Source organism: Catharus ustulatus, chromosome 4 (genome assembly GCF_009819885.2).
Source record: "Catharus ustulatus isolate bCatUst1 chromosome 4, bCatUst1.pri.v2, whole genome shotgun sequence".
NCBI lineage: Eukaryota > Metazoa > Chordata > Aves > Passeriformes > Turdidae > Catharus > Catharus ustulatus.
Window position 1 is genome coordinate 15,383,767 of NC_046224.1, and position 22,021 is coordinate 15,405,787.

The window sequence follows — 22,021 nt, forward strand, 5'->3', positions numbered from 1 at the left end:
CATTAGCTTCATGGCAAACTTACCAAGACAACTGTATAGATTTCAGAGCATGAAGTATCCCTTGAGGAAACCTCAGGTTGGGTAATGAAAGTTTCTTGTCTGCACATCTCTTTGGGGGAAGGTGTCATTCAAACCTGATGCAGTCATGATCTGTCTCTGCTACCTCTCAACTCCATAGCAGAGGAACATTGTTGAAGATCAATGACAGCATGAGAAGGGAGTCTGTCTTTAGCATGAAGCTTCCCTGTTGTGGCGAGCCTTGCTTTGTTTTTCCTTTGTGTTGCATTAGTGCTGGTGAAATGCTGCTTTTTCTCCTTGCACTGTCTTCAGATTTAGTGGTAAGCTGGGGAGGAAGGACACCATCATCACTGCTGGATCTCTAAATGTTGTGTTAGAACCTGGGGAAGTGACTGAGCTGGTAAGAAGCTGCTGGCAGTGACACAGGTGCCCCTCAGCCCAGCTGGTCTGTGGTGTGGTGTCTCACTGTGGGCTGGTTATGCTGGGCTGAAATGGACAGACTCGCTGTTGTTGGCACAGCTCTGGGAGGTGCTCCTGGCTGCAAGGCAGGACCTGGCTGGGAGGATTCCCATGGGAAGTCTCTGCCAGGTGACATTGAAACTGCTTACTGCACAGTCCTGTCATCAGTGTCATAATTATCATGCAAATCACTGGTATTTTAGGCATGTTGTTCCTTTTCATGGTCACTCAGCCTTTACTTAGTAGTAGAAAGGAGAAATTTATTTGGCACCTGTCTTAATTGCATCATTTCATCAATGTAGAAATTTTTTTTTAAGCATAGAATAAAAACATATGAAGAAAAGCTTCTTAAAAAAACCTTGTCAACTTCATTCTGCAAGTTAATGCTAAAAGCCTTTTGGAACTGGAGAGGAGTTGGGATGCACTAAAACTTGCTTGATGTTGAAAATGTATTTTCCATCTAGATTCCTAGAAGAGATCTTCCTAGGCTTTTTTGCTCTGGAATGCAATGAGACATACCTGTGGAGATTTACAAACCCCCAGAGTTCCTTCTTGTAAGGACAATTGATGGCTTCTGTACTGTGTGGTCTGGATTAGTGAAAGAATAAGAGTGCTTAGTCTGAAAAAAGAGCTTGCCCTCTGACTGACTTCACGGCAGTAAAAAAAGGCAGAGTAACCTACTGAGTAGGCATTTTCTAAATATTGTTTTAGACAATTGCTTTTTAGCAAGCTGCAGTGTTTTATTTGCTCAACCTTCCAGTTGTGTAGAATGCTTTTAGAAAAGGCATATGATTAATTTTTCTTTGAAGAGTTTTTCTATTAGAAATAAAAGCTATTTTATTGCCAAAATTTTCTTTAATTTAGAAGGAAGTAAATGTATTACAAGCTTCTGTACATATTTATCAGATTCTGTGTTTAGTCAACAGAAGTACAAGAGGATCAGGTTGGTCCTTATTGAAGGAGTTAGGTAAATCCTGTATTACTTTTAGTGTTCTTATTTAATTTAAAGAAAATAACCACCTCCTTATGATGTTGTTAGAGAGAAAATGTGACCCATATTACATACTTTGTGTCCTTAAATGCAAATACTCGTTGTAGAATATTTATGCCTGTTTTGCACATCATACAATCTTTTCAAAGATTTTTCAAAGGTATACTTAATTTTCCCTTTATACTAGAGGGTAAGCTGACAAGGGTGGTACCTCCTGATCATTAATAAAGTTTCCATACTGGAATTAATGTGTAGAAAACCTTACAGATAAATTAAGGTTAATCTCTAGTGTCACACATGGGATCTAATGAAACCCTCAGAATGAAAAATACTCATGACAGCAATGCACATCCCTGGATGAAAAATTCAGAATATGCAATAAAAAGTAGATACATCATACTCTGTGTGACTTTTTTTTTTTTGGTATTTTTTTTTCGAGCAGGATATTTCTAACTTCACCCAACATCCACATAATTAGTCTGCAACAGTCCACTCAGTTGTTGGAGACAAGCTCTCTCTGTATCAGCAGATGTTGGCACAGTCACAGCAGATCAGCAGGTAGCTTTGGGCCCTTATGCTCCCATTAGATTTTGGAACAGGTTTTGTGTGTTTGGAGTCGAGCATTTTGGCTTAGTTTGCTCTGAAGGGGCTGTAAATTGTGCACACTGAAACTGCTTCACGATCCAAACCAACATGTGATATCTGAAGATGTTGGGGAATTTGCTTCAAGGCAGCACAGCTACTCTAAAGAGAGCATTAAATGTGCATGTGGCCCTTAAAGCATGGAATATGAGAGGAATATGTGCCTTTAAGATCTGTGCATGCAGATCTTTGACCCTGTCTAACTGAAAGTAGCCACACTGAAGCTTTTTTTAATTGGAGGACCTATATAAAGTATTACATTATTCTGTTTGTATGTAGCTGTACTGCTGCTTTATCATTCTTATTAGGCTTTCTTGTCACATCTTTTAAGCTGCATACTGCACACATTTTGGTGTGGGTTTTGTTTGTTTGGGTTGTTTTCTTGGTGCTTCTTTGGGAACTTGAAAATATTTTTTTAAAAGGTAGCTTTGTGAACAAATAATTAACTACTTACAGCTAGAATAGTGTGTTAAGTGGGCCAGAGTTTTTCTGCTTGATAGTTAATCATTAAACCAATTGAATCACAAGCTCAGTATATGAATTCAGTTTTGATGAGGCTGTACGAGTGTTAAGAACACAGAGGAATTGACAAAATGATAGAATATAAAAAGTTCAAGTTATTCTGTAAAATAAAAAACTGGACATGCTGAAATAAAAGCTGAAATTTACCTCAGAGGAGCAATAATGAGGAATGAGACACTCTTACCTCTAGAACTTGTTAAATATTGTTCCTTTCCTGTTTTCTGAAGGTATACTTCTCTGAAACCAAAGATTTCACAGAAGTGTTCTGGCTGCACAAAGCTCCTTTTCTGAAAAAAGGAAAAGAGAAATGTGAGCCTTTTCCCTGCTGTCATTGCTCTCATAGAAAGGATGCTTTCATTTAAGATGATATCACAGAATATTCTGAGTTAGTAGGGACACATATGAATCTTCATGTCCAGCTCTGAAGTGAATACATACAGGAACTGAATCCACAATCTTGGCGTCACTAGCACCAGGCTTTAGCCAACTGAGCTAGGTGTTGCTCCCAAATTGCTATTTAAACTATCCTGTATTTCTTTCCACGTTTAACTTGCTTGCAAAAAAAAAAGTAAAATTACTGTTTTTACCATTAAAGCATGACAGTTTGATAAAACTGGAAAGCTTGATTTCTGAGTCTGAAATAACTTGTAAAAATGGGTCTTCAATAATGCATAATATACATACAGAAACATTCAGTGTTCTAGGCAGGTCGTCAGCTTGAAGTAGGTGAACCTTCAGAAAAGATGGTGTCATTTGCATGAGCAGTTTTATGGCTGGGATTCTGATACAGTCAGTACTGTGGCTCGGACAACAGAAAACCTCCTGGCTTGGTGAAGAAAAATTTTGACTTTTCAGTCATTAAGGAATTCTCAGATCTCTTATTTTCATTGTATACTCCTCCTCTTTTTGATGATGAGAAATTCTAATAGTCCTTTTTATCTCTTCCAAAACAGAATTAGACCACAGTTAGCCAAAGAGAAAATTGAAGGATGCCATATTTGTACATCTGTCACACCTGGTGAACCTCAAGTGTTCTTGGGAAAAGATAAGGCCTTCACTTTTGATTATGTGTTTAACATTGACTCACAGCAAGAAGAGATTTATGTACAGTGCATAGAAAAGCTGATTGAAGGTTGCTTTGAAGGCTATAATGCTACTGTCTTTGCTTATGGCCAGGTAAGCATCAGGAGTTTATTTTAAAGTGTTAATTTTGGAATAAACAGTTTTTTGCAACTGATTTTTCACTTAAATTTCTGAACTCATTAATCTGCTTTTTAGCATCTTGGGTTTATTTTCAATGAGTTACCCTGTAGGAGAGTGAGTTTATATAGATTCCGTTTAGACTGGCAATTGTAACACACATAGGCTGCAGATCTGAATTTAATAGTAATACTGAAAATAGTATCAGTCCATATAATTCCTGAGTTCACCTCAGTGCAGCAGTACAAATTATTGACTTCATCACTGGAACATAGAGAGATAGGCTCTACTGAGATTCTTTTCTGAGCAACTTTTCAACCCAGTGCATTTTTAGAGACTTCTGGGAATAGGAGCTTTTTTGAAATAGATCCTGGGGAACTTCAGGCCACATTGTTTGCTTGTGGGCAAAATGTAGAGATCAGATTCCAAAGTCAGAACTTTTCATAGAGAACACACCCTCTTAGTACACTGGGCACACTCAAAACTGAGCAGAGTGCAGAGAATGTGGTGTTGTCTTGTGAATATTCCCTTAGGAGTTGATGGCAGGAAATGTGGCCTTGGATGCTGTATTTCACCACTCTCAGGTGTTGCACCTCAAGTTAGCCAGGTGAAGTCTATTCCTAGTCAAACAAAGCAGTTTGCAGATCCAGTTTAGCAGATTATGTTCAGCTGTGTGATCCTATCTTAGTCTTAGACTTGACCCACTAATTAAGTGCAAACACTACACTACCTTGTCTTGTATTGGACTTCACATTTAAATTAGTTTATCTTCCTAGTGAAGATAGAGCTTGTATTCTTTAGTATAAAGTGAGAACAATGGGAATATAATAGCTGAGATATTCCATTAATTAAGATGTCTGAATCATTTTTTCTACGTCAGTAAAGAATTGCAAATGCTGCTTTTACCTCCAAAGTGGAGACTTTAATTAACAACCTTGGTTGGAAACATAAACTCATCTTTTGACCTAGAGGCGATCGCTCAAGGCTTCTGCAAGCCAGTTAGGGGAAGTTTGTAGGGGAAGGGTTATGAAAGATTGAACTGCTCCCTGCCTTCCTGTATGTGATCTCTGGATAAACAGTAGAGTTGTCCAAATTTTTCAAATGTTGTGTATGTTAATATTGTAAAGCAGGCAGATTGATGTGAACACTAGTGTCACAAACTGTATTTCTATGATGATTTGGTACTATTAACATGTTCTAGTGACTACTCCCCTTTCAAACTAGACAGGTGCTGGCAAAACATATACCATGGGCACTGGATTTGATGTCAACATAACAGAAGAGGAACAAGGCATTATATCACGTGCTGTTAAGCACCTTTTCAGATGTATTGAAGAAAAGAAACAAGGTGCTGTAAAACAAGGACTTCCACCTCCAGATTTTAAAGTGAATGCACAGTTCTTAGAGGTAAATACAATCCACATTTCTGGGTGTAACTTTATGTGGGTTTTTTGGTGTGTTTGGTTTTTTTTGGGGGGTAAGGGGTTGGTTTTTTTGTTTTGTTTTTAGAAAACCAGTTACATATTTTTTTCTGGTTGCTTGTTTTAAATTTTCTTTTCTCCCAGGATGTTTTGAATTAATATTCAAGATTTCAAAAGGAAAATTTATGGGATTTGCTTCAGCTCTTCAATTTATGGCGAAGTCTTTTTATCTTATTCCAATTATTTTACTACTTCCTTTCATAGTGTTACTTTGAAGTATAAAAATAGTTATGTTCATCATAATTTATCTTTCTCTTTGTAGGGCTTATTGCTGTTGTCTGTTGGTAATTCTTGACAAAACTTTAAAACAAGAAATTATTAAAAAAACCCTAATTGTACTTTGTGGCTTTGAGTACTGACCCTGCTTTGCCTGCTTTTGTCATTTTGCCATTGATTTCTTTAGCTGTCAAAATCTGTTCAGGAGATTTCCTTTCACCAAAGAAGAGACCTAGCATGAAAATACTTCTTTCTGGTTTAGAATTGGGCTTCAGTGTCACTGTTCCCTTCTTTCTTAGACCCAGAGAAAAAAGCCCTGGTCAATACTGAGGCAAAACTGCTCCCCTTGTGTTTTCTTGTAGACACAGTTAGTGGTAAAGGGGCCATAACATCTGTGATCTTTCTGACCTGCAGCAGCTCTTGCTTTATGCTTTGTAGGTTTTATATTTTGTCTCCTGGCAATGAAACTGCTTTTTAAGTGGATTGATTTGGGCGTAACATATTTACGTTTACTACCAACCTGCAAAATCTGATACTGCAGGCACACAGAGAAAGAAGCAGAATCAATTTTAGGAAGAGTAGGTGTAAATTTGTTTTGCTTACTGAAGTATGTACTGTTGTATCTACTTTGGGGATGGTAGCTCCCACTTTTTTATTACCCCTGAGAAAAGTCTTGGTTTGATTACTGATGAAGTAAACTAAGTCCATTAGTCATACATTTCTATAACTGTTTTAAAGATTAACATGCTGGCATTAGTTTTGTATTGGTCTAGGTTTGTCACTGCTACCCTTATGCAGAACTTTTTGTTGCTCTGGCTAATATTTGCCTAGAGAGAGTTGGCTTGAGCATGTGCTGTGGGAATGCTCTACTCTGTGCACCAGGGAGCTGCAGCTTTGCTTAGGCAGCTGCAACATGAGTAGCATAAGGAGCAGTAACCACTGTGCTTTCTGAATTTGTGTTTTTGAGATAACACTACGAGTATGACTGAGTCCCAACATACAGGGCAGTGATTAAATGTTACAGTGAGAATGGTATGAAAAATTGCAGCCATTACAATGTATTTCAGCTGAACTGTACGTACTGAAACCTATCTTCTTTATCTAATTTAGAGAAAGGTTAAATGATGTACGTGATAATTTTTCCCTTAACAAAATGTCATTTTACTTGGTAGATTTTTTCTTTTTTTAACTGAGGCTTTCCCAGAAGATTTTTCCGATTAGTTTGATATTATACACTATTCTTGTATCAAAAAGTATCTTCTTCCTCCCATCCTATCTACTATTAGAGCTGGATTGCATAAACAGTAATTTAGTCGTTGAACAAGTTGAAGCAAGATTGTATTTTTTGGAATAACTTTGAAGTCTTACAGCTGGATAACTGTTAGGAACAGTGGCTTCTGTTTGCTACTTTATTGCCTTTCTTTAGTTGGCAGCAGTCTGCCTCGCTTAACTCCTTGCTTTCCTGCTTTTTCAAAAGACAGGCATATGCAGTCCCATCCAATTGCAGGTGCATTATCAGGATCTGCTCTAAATTGTGGCATCAGTTTGTTTGAACTTATGAAGGTAAAACATTAGTAAGAAGATTCTTACATAGAATATCTATGCCTAACAATTAAATACAATCCACTTTTGAATATGTAAAGGATTAAAAGCATCACATTCACAAATGCTGAGCTTTTTCTTCTCAAGGATGACTTTTTGCTTTTGAGAGGAGAAAGTCACTTACTTTCAGTGTTATGAGAATTGTATTGCATGAATACAGATCTGTTGTGGTGGTTCTTTGACTGTTACCTAAGGATTTTGATCAGGAATTGAATTAGTCTGGGCTGAGCTTTGCTGACATGAATTAGTATAACTAAATTAAAGACACTTGATATGTTCCAGTGTACACAGGCAGAGACTTGAGCCATGAGATTGCCAGTTGCATAGTGTTTTTCTGGGTGGGTTGTCTGTTTTTTTTCTCCCTGGTATCTTCAATTGGACATAAACACTTTGCATAAAGCTCAGAACATTCTTATGGAGTACAAAAGCCCCGCTCAAGAAACCATGCCATAGTATTTTTGGACTGATGCTTGGTATCTTTAAGAAACAACTTGCTCAAAAACTATTATTATATGTCAAATTCCTTCTTGGGCAGGAAGAATTTATCTAAATGAGAGCCATAGAATTATCAAAGTGTGAGAGAGGAGATGAGGAAAGATGTAATAGCAGGGAGAGCAAGTGGAGTGAGTTGGAAGTGTTTGGAGCAGGGTGCAGCCAACTGAATCCACAAAAGAAAAGCCCAAGGTTAAGCCTGAAGATAGCAGGTGCCTGCCACAGAAACTACTCTTGTTCTGCTGGCACCAAACTCCTCCTCTTCCCTGGTCTCACTAAAGAATTTTATCTTGGATCTGGAGATGTGGAGGAAGTTACTGCATCTTTGGGTGGCTTAGGGAGTTGTGCAGGTCACTTAATTTGCAGCTGCTCTGTCACCTATTGTCCTTGTAAGTTTGGATATTTCACATCTTTTGGGAGCCGAGACATTTGGAGTTTTAAATATTTTGGTACGTGCCATGCACAGATTTGTTAGTCATCAGAGGGATTCCTTCCAAAAATGATATGTTTTTTGTCTTCTCCTCAGCTTTACAATGAAGAAATTCTTGATCTGTTTGATACCACTCGTGATATCGATGCAAAGAATAAAAAATCAAATATTAAAATACATGAAGATTCAGCAGGAGGAATTTATACAGTGGGCGTTACAACCCGAACTGTGAACGGAGAATCTGAGGTGATAATTGGAAATAAATTACACTACAACATGCCAATTAGTTTCTAAAAATGTCTGTGTGCTTTGATGAACGGTTAAAAATAGAGGTCATGCTAGCCAATATCTATCTTCTGAGCAATTTAAGTGTAAAAGCTAGCTACAATTTTTATTTTCTTAATCCTTTATAGCTTTAAATCTGATATGTGTGATACTATGTACATGTCACTTTAAGGCTAGCAACAGGCTTTTGTTCATAATTTAGTTCTACTGGGAGAATTTTGGCATGTATGTAAATCTGATCTTCCAGATCTTATACATGTTATTTTTTCTTTGAGAGGAAAGCTTTGCATTATGTCTGATGTGAAATAAACGACTGTTCATGTCCACTGCAAATCTCATTACAAATGTTATTGTGCTCTTTTTTTGTTGTTGTTTGTGGTTTTTTATGAAAAGTACAAAAATAATGCATTTTTTGCTGCATGTAAATACTACTCGGGTACAGTAGAGAGAGGAATATGAAGATTTAAGAATTTTCTTACAGAATTCACAAAAAATACTTTCAGTTTGTTTATCTAAGGATCTTTTTTTTTTTTTAATATAGGAACTGAATTCATAGCAAAGAGAGAAATTTTAGTCATATATCCAAAACAGTAAGTGTTCTAGGAGCATTTTTGCTTTAACCTGCAAAGGGTGCAATGTACTTGTTGCCTGTTTTCCAGATGATGCAGTGCCTGAAGCTGGGAGCTCTGTCTCGGACCACTGCCAGCACTCAGATGAACGTTCAGAGCTCACGGTCCCACGCTATCTTCACTATACACCTGTGTCAGACCAGAGTCTGTCCCGCGTTTAACGCTGTGCGTATTTCTGCTGTTGGTCAACTTCTCTTTAACAACCGTTTTTCAAAATGGGGGTAGTTTTGGCAGCCACTGCTATTTGAATTGCACTTAGTAAGGATGCTGTAGTCATCATAATGCTTGATGAATTTGCTAAGCATTATAATAATTTGATTTAATCTGTGCATATGTAACCATCCTCTAGCCAGAGGCAACCATAAATTGCAGTCTTAGAGGGATCTACCTATTCTCCTCTAGCGTTTTCTTCAGTATTTTGTTGCGACATACACAAGTGAGAAAGTTAAAATATAATTTGTCTTAATTGGGAAAGCATATTTAAATGTCTTAGTAGTGAGTTTAAATTTGCAATCAGCTAACTGAAACTGCTTGGATATTTCAGATTAATTTTAATATCCAATTGCAAGTAGAAAAGCATCAAATTCTGAGGCTCAGTGTATTTATTTTAAATGGCTATATGTTTGGGGTGCAGGTATTTTGTTAAATTTATGCACCTGAAATTCAAACTACGGATGAACAGTTGTTAGTTGCTGTTGGGTGTATCTTGTGAAGGGGAGAGTTCTGAATAAATCCCCATCACTGAAATCTACAGTACCTTCAGGGGGACTTGAATATTCTAAAGATCTTTTGCATATAATTTTAAAATATTAAATACTATCTGGATAGCATCCTACCCATAGACATCACATTTTTAAGCATGTGTAACAGTGAATTGGATTTACAGTGCTTTCTGGGGTGGTTGCTTTTTTTTTTTAATACTACAAATAATCATTTATGGGCAAAATGAGTGTTCCTGGTCCTTTGTGATACGTAGAACTGTTTTATACACCTGCTAAAAACACTTCTTTCTGCTTTCCGTGCTGAAACTGTGGATTTGGTGGCATGGTTAGCTTGGAAGGGATTGGTGTTACACTCCAAGCCCACACAGGGTGTCTCAGTCACTGCGTGGTAACACTGCTTAAAAATTTGTGTGGCAAACTATCTGTTGAAGAGCGAGAAGTCACTGGGAACCTGTTTCCTGCAGGCTGTTGGCACAGCAGTCCCCCTGTGCTGGTGCACTTGCCTTCCCTGCCAGCTGAGCTGCCCCAGGGGACACTTGCCTGGCTCTGCCTGTGATTTTACAGAGGCTTGTGTTAGAGGAGAAGAGGTGGCCGTCTTCTACCTGATGTCAAACTGTTCTTTTGCTACTTTTCTGGGGAGATATGCACAAGATAATCTGACTGTGGGGCTGGGCATTTCTAAATCCTTAATTTGTTAAGACAGCACCCTCTTCTTTCCCTGTGGAGGATAGACCCGACATTGTCCTCTGAACGCTCCTGGAATCTAAATCCATACAAGCTATTATTGGGTGGCCAGGAGACATGTAGCTCAAGTTTCTGTAGACAACAGTTTTGGGAGACTTTTGTTACTAGGGCAACGCAGTTTGTCCTTCTCGGATGACAGCCTTGGCCGTGCCCCTCTGTGCGCGGTGGCCCGTGCCCAGGGCTGGCAGGCAGCCAGGGCTGCAGTGCACAGACATGCTCCTGGGGCTCCTCACACCAGCCATGCCTCTTGGAAGCTTCTGGATGTGCCCTTCACTTGCTAAATGAAAGAGAGTGAAAGGATCCATTAATCATGACTGGGAATGAGAGTGTGGCCCCCAGAGTGTAAACATCAAAATAATTGAAATAATGATTCCTGGTCTTGTGGAAGTGGCACAGTTCCCATTCTCTTCTGTTACTGCTACAAAAGGATGCATGAAATATTTAACTACCATGAGAATGGCTTGGTCTGCAGAGACCTGCATCACCCCTTGTATTAGTGAAAGGAGCTCTAGATTCACTGGCCAAGGACATAAAGGTCACTGCAGAATACTTGAGGGTCTGTGTTTGTCTTTTTGATTGTTTGCTTTATTGCTTTCTTTTAAGGTTTTTCTAGATTTTCTATGCTTAATGTGATTAGAAGTTCCTAATAAAGCTTCTGGTTTGGGCTGTGAGATTTTTATTATGAATCTCGTATACTCTCGATATAGACTTATTATCTGACACCATGCCAAGTTTATAAAAATTACCCTGCAATGGGTGTCTTACCAATAAGGTCAAGAAGTGAGTAATTTAAAGATTTTTCTCATTGTGTTACTTTCCTGACTATAAATCTAACTGCACTTGGAGTAAAATAAAAGTCTAAAAAAGTCTGGTAGAACTAAACTAATAGACAGAAAAAAAGTTTGGGATTGTGTAATGGAAAAGGATGATTTTCCTGCTGTGCTTTGGGATGTGAAGTGGAAAGAGGCTGAGGCTGTGCTACCTGCCCCAGTGCAGTGTGTTCCTGGGTGGACTCCCTGCACTGATAGAGCCTCGCTGCAAGTGCCAGTCATTGCCTGGGGGAGGAAGGTGGAAGAGAGAAAGGAGCCTCTTCGTTTTTCCTTGTTCCCTCTACTGTTCTTATTTGCTGGGGAAGTCAGAAGTGCTAGTGGAATACTGGCTGCTAGGAGAAATGGCTTCCTACAATAATTCCTAAACTAGGCTGAAGAATCATCCCACAGGGAGGCTGGTGATGGGATTTAGAGAGGTATAAAATCAAAATAACCTTCAGCTATTTGGCCAGTTTATGAATTAGGTGGTTCAGGTGATTTTGTGGGGTAATAATGTAATTAAAGTTTTATTTTTAAATAATTTTCCTTTGACAATCAATTCAGGAGTGCATTCTAGGAGAGCTACAAATTTGTTGCTCACCTTGCTGGAGACTTCTATATTGTAATAGATGTGTCTGCTCATTTCCTCATCAAGAAGCAATGCTAGCTCGTACTTAAAGTAATTTGTATTCACATGCATGTAGAACTGGGTCTTCAAGAATATGTTAGTAGGTATGATTAAAATGGAGATAATATGTTTCAAAATACTGTTACAAAAGAATGAGGAGATGGTCATGGTAAAGCGGTAGTTTTGTAAACAATTGTTGATTGAACTTTGCAAATGTTAATATGAAAAATCTCACCAAGCTTTGTGGGTTCTTCTTTGCTTCAGGATAATGCCACTGATAACAGGATAATATCTGAATCTTCTGAGATGAATGAATATGAAACTCTTACTGCCAAGTTTCATTTTGTTGATCTGGCGGGATCTGAAAGGTTGAAGCGAACAGGAGCTACAGGAGAAAGGGCAAAAGAAGGCATTTCCATCAACTGTGGACTAGTAAGACTACACAACTATGCAATATAATATAAAAAAACCCCAGGCAAAACACTTAGAAATGACATTTATGACTTGTAGCTTAATTTTTTTTGTCTGTGTACTGGCTTGTTATGTAATTTTTAAACTATTAAATGTTATACTTAACACTAAACTGCACTGAAAAGTAGAGCTGGTGATTATCAGTGGAGATTGTAGTTTCATGTCTTTGTTTTGTACTACATGGCTATGTGGAGGCTCTGTGCAGCCCTTGTGAACAAGACACAATATACATGTCTGTTCTATATGTGAAAATGTCTCATTTTTTTCTGGGCTATTGTCAGTACCAGTTTTCTGGAGTATTGTGCAATTAGACTTTTCTCAGTGATTCTCTTGCCATCATGACATTGGTTATTTTCTGTAGTTGTTCTGGTTATATGGAAAAGAAGGAATATTCAGTTACATTTCATCATTGCCCTAAGCACAAAGCCAGCAGGATTTGGGGGATTTAGATGACATATCTGTGTCTTTAACAAAGAGCACATAAAGTGCATGAAGGTGAAAATCAGTGTGATGTACCTATAAGATCACAAAACTTTTATTTACAGTGAGATCCAGCCCTCAGTTGAGTGAAACAGATTGAAAGTGCTTTAAATCCTTCAAAGCAAGCAGGGACAGCATGGGGTGTGTGCAGTTCTCCATCTGCTGGTGGCAGCTGCACCATTTCCAAAGCAAGAACTTGCAGTGCAGGGCGCCACCTAAAGCAAAATCCTTCAGTTTGAAGTGTGTGCAGTTCCACACAAAAATAATTTCACAGCCAAATGTTTGTTTATAAACATGCATTAGAACCTTTTAGTAATGGAACAGCATAGGTGTGGACTACAAGCCTATTTTATTCTAAATGTAGCATTGAATGTAGCAATAAAGCCGATTGATAAAATTAATTTGAAAGAAATTATAGCTACTGTTAGAGATCACCTTTATCATCCAAAGCAAATGTTTGTTAGATTTATTAGTACCAACTTTTAGTTTGTGACTGACATGAGATACTAATGAGCAGTGCATATTGAGTTGTGCTTAGCACTTCCAGGTACCAGACTGTAAGTCACCCATGCACTGGTGGTAGCACAAACATTTCTGAATGTAAAATACAGAAATCTTCAGAAATATTTTTGTTGTAACTTTCATGAGTATATTAATTTTCTTGCAATATGCTGATTCCAGTTTATAGGTATTTTAAAGTAAAACTACACAGGAGCTGATTCTGACTTGTGTTACTGATTTGGTGTTTTATAGCTGGCACTTGGCAATGTAATAAGTGCACTGGGAGATAAAAGTAAGAAGGCAACTCATGTACCATACAGAGATTCAAAGCTTACAAGGCTACTTCAAGATTCTCTTGGGGGAAACAGGTATGAAAATTGGAACATTTTATGTACTTCATTGTGAATGAGCGCGAATGAGAACATAATCTGCAGAAAGTAAAATGAACATTAAATGCCAATAAAAATCTTGTTGGAGGAAGGATGTGGAGATAAATTGCTATGAAAATAATGCTGTAAATAGAAGGAAAATATTTTGAAGAGGATTTTTGCTTTGTTATTTTCAATGCTATTGTTATATTACTAGACATGAAGCTTCAGGTTACTTGGAACTTAACATTTTCAGGCAAGTTCTTCCCATAGAATATCGTAGATTGTAGGTAATACAAATGGTAGGTTTTGTTTACAGCATATTTTAAAACTGTGATGAGTTTCTCCTGTGGAGGTTGTTTTGGTTTTTGTATGTTTTTGTTTTGTTTTTGTCGTTTTGTTTTTTAAATGTCAGTGTGTCTTTGCTCTGACTACCATGCAGTAGAGCTTGGAGTCAGTTTACCACAGTCATATCCATCTTTTTAGAGATTATATATCTCAGCCTATGATGCATCTGTTCAGTTACCTGATGTTGGATTGCAGCCTAATAAAAACAAAGTAATCTTTCAGCAGGGTTGTTTGTATGAATCCATTTGTGTACATCCTGCATATGCAATGAAGGGAAGCTTTGATCTCTGAAGGCTTTAAACAAGGAAACATTAACAAATTTGTTCAAATAATACAGATTTTGTATTTGTAATGCTAACATGTACAAATATAAGAGGCATCACAGCTGAGTATATTTTAGTAAGGTAGTACTCTTGTTTTCTATGTGATCCAATATGCCTGGCTCCTATGTTCAGGAGAGTAGGAAGTTTTTTTCACAAATGAGTAGGGGGAAGTAGAAGAAAATTCTCAAACTGTTCCTATGCTCTTCAGAGAGATAACTTTATTAACAAGTTGAAGCACTGCAGTGTGAGGGAAAGGAGAGCCAGAAAAAACAAGTAAAATAAGGGCTAGAAACTTTCAAGAGTGCAAAAGGGAGGAAGAAACTCAAGAATTTAAAAAACATCAGCAGAAATCAAACAGCATAGCTCTTCTAAACTCTTTCTGTAAATAAATGCAAAAACCACTTCATTAATTTTTTATCAAATACACCAACTAGTGAGCATGTGTTTTTTCCAAACTCTAGAAACTATAGAAATACTATTTTGACTCTGAAATATTTCTGCATCTCAGAGCTCCGTGTCTCCCTGCTGTGTTCTTCAGGAGCAATCACAGACTTCAGTGTGTGATGGGGTTGGGGACACTCCCTCCCTGCCCCCCTGGAGAGAATCACAAGGGTAGAAGGGGAAAAGTCAGGATTTGACATAAGGACACTTCATTAGGTAAAGCAAAAGTCATCTATGCAAGCAAAACAAAGGAAATCATTCACTTCCCATGGGCAGGCAGGTGTTCAGCCATTCCCAGGAAAGCAGGGCTCCATCATGCCTTAGGGTGACTTGGGAAGACAAATGCTGTCACTCTAAATATCCCCTCATTTCCTTCACATGTCCCCAGCTTTATATGCTGAGCATGATTCCGTATGGGATGGAATATCCCTTGGGTCAGCTGGGCTCAACCATCCCAGCTGCATCCCCTAACAAATCCTTGTGCACCCCACTGGTGGAGCAGTCAGAGGAGCAGAAAAGGCTCTGACTCTGTGTAAGCCCTGCTCAGCAGCAGCTCAGACATACCTGCATTATGGACCATAGTAGGTGTTTCCAGCACAAATCCAAAACAGCCCAAACTAGCTGCTGTGAAGAAAATTAACTCTTTGCCAACCAAAACCACCACAAATGTTCAGATAGCAAATGCTGCCCAGAATATTTTTAATGATACTTGCATGTATTCTTTGTCTTTTTCTGATTAATAAGAATTGTGTGGATGCCTTCCTTCCCCTCAGTTTTTTTGTATGTGACATGCATGCTGACACATCTCAAATCAGCACTTTGCTGTTAAGGAAGACTTTTTCATATATATTTATATATAAAACCCTCACATTTTTAGTGATTTCTTATCTGGGCTTTGGCAATCAAAACACATGGAAAGGCTAAATTTTAACAAATATATGGTTTTTTTCTTCTGGAGAATCAGATTTCTTTAAGCTTGTTCTGTAGCTTTCCAACTTCCACCCTAGGTATAACTGTCCACATTACTGTTTCTCTCTTAACAAATTCTTACAGAAGTTTACTAAACGTAATTTATATTACATTTAGTAATGATTTGGGTTAGATTGTAGTAAATCTTGAGTTAACAGTGGTGAAGACATTGCATCACTGTATTATTCTCACAAGAATCCGTATTTTTAGTATAATGCTGTAACAATTCTGAAACAGCACTTAAATATTAATACTTCTTGAATTATTCAAAGGCAAATATGGAGCATTGGTGTTTTAAAAGGGATGCTATAATGTGTAATATGAATAATGAAAACCTCCTTAACTTCAGGAGCAGGGGGAACAATGTAAAGAAATGGTGACATAAAGGAAGTAGAACAGTGTCAAAATACCCTAGCCCATTTTACAATTCAGATAGGAAACTGGAGTTCAAGTTGTTCAGTTTTCAAGATGGACACATAGCAGAACCAGTCCTCTGAGATTTAGAAAAATAAGCACATTCTCAATATCAGAATAAGAGAATTTGTTCCTAATCTTGCATGGCCTTATCTTGATGACTAAGAGTTTGGAGAGCTGACACAAAGGTACGGGTGAGAGCTGAGGAAGAGTTGCTGAAAGTGAATCTTCTTTGTAGCCCAGGCTAGTTACTCTTTCTAGTTTAGTTTCGCAGTGTGTATTGTGAATATAACTGTTTACCTCACAGAGCATTGCAGGGATTCATTTGTTGTTTCAGTCTGAGGTTATGGGAAGTAAAGACTGGAAACTAGCCTGCCTGATGCAGATTTTGCTCCTCTGCCCCACAGACAGTTCACTCTTTCTATTGTAACTACCCAAGCTCTGATGGACAATTTCATTGTATGAAGCAAATTCCTTTAAAACTTGGAGGAATGTACTCAGACCATCAAATGCAGATCTTTGCCCTTTCTGTTGAGAATTTAGGCAATGTATGCACCTTCAGAGTGATCTGCAGCTGGAATTCTGGTTCTGACCCTCTAGGCTACTGTTCTTACCTGATGTGAAATGAGTATGCTCCAGGGAGTGAGGGAAGGAACCTGTTGAATGATGAAAGCACTTGAGTGAAAATAGTTTTGAGGGGTTTTTTTCCTGCTTTTTTCCTACTAGTTCCTACTGGTGCTTGATCTTTCATTTGGAGCATGGAATATGTTCTCATCCTGCAATAGTATCCCATGATGGGATGTCTAGGGGATGCTGCAGGAAGCTAAAAGGAGGATGGTTGGCCCCTTGGGCCAAGAGCTCAGATCCTGCTGCTTTTTGTTGCAGAAAGTTGCTCTAAGCAACCACTATGAAACGTGGCATAAATACGGTTATAGACATAGAATGCTAAGGGTAAGTTTTAGTTTTGGCTTCTGTTGGAGAGCAGGAGGTAATTTGCACTGGAGAATTCAGTCAGTTTGAAACCTGAGGTAGAGAACACACATTAGGCATGTGTGGACAGGTAAAATGAGCATTTGGGCATCTTTCAGTTGTAGCAGGTAAGCAATTCAGGAATTGCAGTAGACAGTACTCAAGGCTGCATGATTCAAATCACTGTCTAGGAATTTAGGTTGACTATAAATTCCTTAATCTTAGTTTATTTATAATTAGGCAAATTGAATGTAATTTGAGAAACATTTCTGGAAACACCCATTAGTTGCTTTTACATTTTCATGTGTGAAACAAATAATAATCTAGGATCTCCTATGCCATGCTAGGGAGATATAAGATATAGCACCTGCTGACCTTTGTGATTCACAGTTTGCAGTGAGCTAGATGCAGAAGTATTTTCACAAATACTATGAAGTTACTCTTCTTGGTTAAACTTCTGCCTGAGGACCTGTTAGCTTCTCTCTGCTCTTTTTGTTCTTGGTGTGTAATGCTGACCTGTGTTTCTGACTTGCAGTCAAACACTCATGATAGCATGTGTGAGCCCTTCAGATCGAGACTTCATGGAAACTTTGAACACATTGAAGTATGCCAATCGGGCACGGAACATCAAGAACAAGGTGATGGTTAATCAGGATAGGGCCAGTCAACAAATAAATGCTTTGCGCAGTGAGATTGCACGACTGCAGATGGAACTCATGGAATACAAAACCGTAAGTTTATCCTCTTAGGATTTCTTCTGCTTTAAAATGCTTAATATTCCACAGCTTTTTTTTTTTTTTTTTCTGTTGACTGTTTCCACTTTGTACACTAAAAACACTGGAAAAGCAACTCTAACATAAACAACACTTAATTCCAGTGATTACCAGATATTTTTAGAAGATGTAGAGCCAAACCACAACTTTGATGCATAAGTGAATGTGTACAGTTACTGTGTGTTGCTTTTGAAAACTTACTAGATAGCTAAAACTGTTTATGTTTTAAAACCACAATGTCAAGTATATGAGGCAAATACTCGTGCTCATTTCTTCCTGAAGTTTACACAGTGTTTTTGGCAATAAATGTCGTTACCAAACAGAATCACATTTTGCTCTTCTTGAGATAGTATTCTGATTTGATAAAGAGTTATCTTCTCATTTTTAACCTCTTCAAGAACGTGTATTTCAGACTAAAGCGGAATTAGTCAAAACCCAGATGTTAAGGTGTTGACCCAGACATCAGTCTTTTGAAAACTATCCCTTTATCATTGTTTTAAACTCTCTGTGCTACAAGTGTCTGCTTGGAATTCTGAGTTATCTGTGGATTGCATTTACAAAGTTAGAATTTCTTTTAAGTGTAGGTCAGCCTTGACTAGTAATAAAATATTTTTACTTTCTTAAAGGGTAAAAGGATTATAGATGAAGAAGGTGTTGAAAGCATCAATGACATGTTCCATGAAAATGCAATGCTGCAAACAGAAAACAACAACCTGCGTGTTAGGATTAAAGCAATGCAAGAGACTATCGATGCTCTTAGAGCCAGAATAACACAGCTCATGAGTGACCAGGCCAACCAAGTGCTAGCCAGGACAGGTATGCTGTGAATGTGTATAAGCTGCTTCATACATTCATGAACTTGAGTTAATTATATGTTCTTGCTTCATTGATCCCTTGGAATGAAGTGATGCCTTTTTATTAGCAATGTAAGACCTCCTTTAGGAGAGATAGGCCCCCATATGATTGTCTTGTGGTACCCTGATTTAGCCATCCATTTAGAAATATGAACCACTGGAAACATGAAATAATATTTTTGTATAGGAATTATTTGTATGCTTAGTTCCTGTGGCACTTTGACAACCAAACCAAATAAATTTGACTCCAAATTAAACTCCAGATAAGTAATTTTGATTTAAGCATTGTTGAAATATGCTAATATGGAAAACAAGTTACTGGTAGTCATACAGTGATCGCATGAAGAGGAACAAAAAATGCACGTAATTCAGTTTAAGAAGGGAAACTATTTTACAAATAAGATTTACGTGTGTAGTCCATGTGACTGTTTCCCTTTGCTGGTACCTCGTGCCTAGTAGCTATATTCAGATATTTATAATGTTATCTCTGTTTCTTAATTTTTCTTTCCCCTCATTCCCCTTTTCTCTCTGTCCTTCAAAGGGGAAGGAAATGAAGAAATTAGCAACATGATTCATAATTATATCAAGGAAATTGAAGATCTCAGGTATTTGCATAATATGTATTTGGACAATTTTTATTTAAAAAAAATAATAGAAGTGTTAGCACTTCCTGTGTAGGATTACTTTAGGAGGGTGGTCCTTCAGCTTCTAAGACCATCTGGTGTTGCTCTTGAACACAAAAAGGTAAAATGGTAGAGATCAAACTGACAACAGAAATGAGAATGTCACCTTAATTATGGTGATAACATTTTTTTGCTGTGCCAAACACAGTAAAACTTAGATTCTTTTATAACTTTATCACCTCATATCAAAATGATAGTACTGAGAAATTACTTGCTTAAAAAAAATATGTTTTATTTATCTCTGTCTTGGACATATACCATGCAAAAAATTATCGGGCCTATCCTCAGTTAATGTTACAACTTTTGTGTAGCTTTCATAGATGGGGTATATTCATAAAGCGTATTCAAGTATGTATCTGTGTGTGTGTATATATATGCGTGTGCATATTCGTACAGACATATTTTCATGTGTTCTGTCTAGGTTATATGATTTATGTACAATACCTATAACCATTGTGGGAAATGGTATTTTAAAGGAATTTACTACATTGTATTTTTTCGGACTTCACTTTGGTTTGTAGTTTCCTTTTAGACTGCATGTAATGCATTGAAGTTACAGAGGCAAAAGAGTGTACATCTCATGTACTGGCTGTACTTGTAATTCATGGTCTACAATTCTTCCTTTTTTTTTAAGAGCAAAATTATTGGAAAGTGAAGCAGTGAATGAAAATCTTCGACGCAACTTGTCAAGAGCTTCATCAAGAGCCACGTTCTTTGGTGGACCATCAGCATTTTCTGCTTCTATGCTTTCCTCAGAGAAGGAGACAATGGAAATTCTAGATATAGCCAAAAAAGATCTAGAAAAGCTGAAAAAAAAAGAAAGGAAAAAGAAAAAGAGGTGGTGTATGAATTATAATGCTATTTGTCTCTTTCTTTGTAAAAAGGCCTATTTTTTACCTATTGATACTTAAAAAGGCTTGTTGTGTGGGTTTGGACCCTAAACTGCTCTTCCTTCAAACCCTTTTATGTGTTGAAGTTATAGTTTTTCTTTTGTATCTTTTCTTCCAGTGAAGTGTGCATTATTTGTAGAATAAATGTCTCCTTTGTAATGTACTTTTCTATGTAATTATGCACAATGAGAAAAGCAGAGGTACTCTCTCTAAATTTTGATACTTTAAAAAATTCTAAAATACACCAGAAACTTGACGGAAGTTTGAAAAAATTATAACAGTTTTTTTGAACTCTCTCTCAAAAGTGAATAAGCTTTCTGAAGAAAAGATATTCTGAATAGCTGGGGATTCTTTGGGAGCTGTTGGAATGACTTCTTTTGCTTTATCTTTTGCTTCTATGAATGTTTTTTAATTTGAGGTTTCCTAATTCTCTGCAATATCATGCTTTGCTGGTTTTTTTGCTGTCCAACTTCTCATCTACTAAAATCCTCACAGACATTGACATAAATGCCTGTTTAGATAGCAGTTAGCACAACAAGGCTTTATGTTCTTGGAGACTTTGCATACATTGGAAATCTCTCAGTTCTAGTTGAAATTTTCCATGCTTCTAATCTCTTACTCTTTTTAATAATGGTCCTTCACACTTCTCTAAGTTCAGACTAAAACTGTAATAGTGTAAGTTTGAAGTAGTCAAAGTATAAAGTAGATGAGGGTCATTCGTATCTTTAAATTTAGGTCCTAAAATCCATAAATCCGTTCTCTACACAAATGTCTAATACTTTTAGAGAAAACTCATTTTAAGAAAAACTAGATTCTTTGCATATCATTTTCCAGGAAGCTCTTAGACTTCTATGGGGATTTTGATAGATTTTGTCTCATTTTCGTAGGAACTTGAGGGCAAGATGGAAGTATTAAATAAAATCAGCAGAATGTTCTGTCCTATCTTCATCCAAGCACTTCAACATGTCCTTTAACTGTAAATGCAGGAACAACGAGATGTGATTTTGTATTTTTTAACATATTTTAATATCAAGCATGCATTTAACTACATGCTTAGATAGAACCTCAGTTGTTAGGTTGTGTTTTTGTGGTTTGTGTTTGTTTTTTCCCAAAGCCAGTCATACTTTTTCACGCCAAGAAAATAATATTGTGATAGGATGGCCAAGTAATCTGGTGTGAAAGTAGGGACTACTTACTATAAATTATTTTTGAGATCAGTTTTGAATCCTAGTATTATAAAATTAGAGAGCTAGAGAAAAATTAAAGTTGGAAGAGATGTCTTGATGGCGCCATCTTAAAGTGGGCTTTGTGTTCTGTAAAATGGGGTCATGCTCTTCAAAGCGCTGTAAGGTTTGAATATATCTACTGGCTTATCTGCAGATTGCTTTGTAATAAATATCTAGAAATTTCTGAGGTACTTGTATTGGGAGGAAAATTCCTTAAATGTTAAGAAATACTAGAATTTTAGGGATTGTACGTGGTCATGCTTGATATCTGCGGAGTGCTTCTCTCCAATTAGTGAAAAATCTGTGTTGTTCCATCACTGTGAATTTTTATTCTATTGAAATTTCAGGAATTGGTGGTGTGTACATTAATATAATGCACAGATGCTTTGCCATGCAGTTTGATGGGGAGTCTTTGTTTTAATTCTGTCTCCTACAGGCATT

At 37.3% G+C, this 22,021-nt stretch overlaps 1 protein-coding gene across 7 annotated transcripts in view; it reads left to right on the forward strand.

The window, feature by feature from the left end:
• The window catches only part of KIF21A (kinesin family member 21A), an 85,062-nt gene that overhangs the window by 24,306 nt on the left and 38,735 nt on the right, over window positions 1-22,021 (forward strand). For 6 of the 7 annotated variants that reach the window (XM_033058916.2, XM_033058918.2, XM_033058914.2 and 3 more), the window contains exons 2-11: window positions 3,586-3,808; window positions 5,057-5,239; window positions 8,150-8,299; window positions 8,998-9,132; window positions 12,135-12,302; window positions 13,575-13,690; window positions 17,690-17,885; window positions 18,554-18,743; window positions 19,323-19,386; window positions 20,099-20,302. In XM_033058916.2, coding sequence (XP_032914807.1) covers window positions 3,586-3,808; window positions 5,057-5,239; window positions 8,150-8,299; window positions 8,998-9,132; window positions 12,135-12,302; window positions 13,575-13,690; window positions 17,690-17,885; window positions 18,554-18,743; window positions 19,323-19,386; window positions 20,099-20,302 — 1,629 coding nt within the window. Of the gene's footprint in view, window positions 1-1,982; window positions 2,027-3,585; window positions 3,809-5,056; window positions 5,240-8,149; window positions 8,300-8,997; window positions 9,133-12,134; window positions 12,303-13,574; window positions 13,691-17,689; window positions 17,886-18,553; window positions 18,744-19,322; window positions 19,387-20,098; window positions 20,303-22,021 lie in introns of those variants that run through there. The other variant, XM_033058915.2, reaches the window with a different exon arrangement.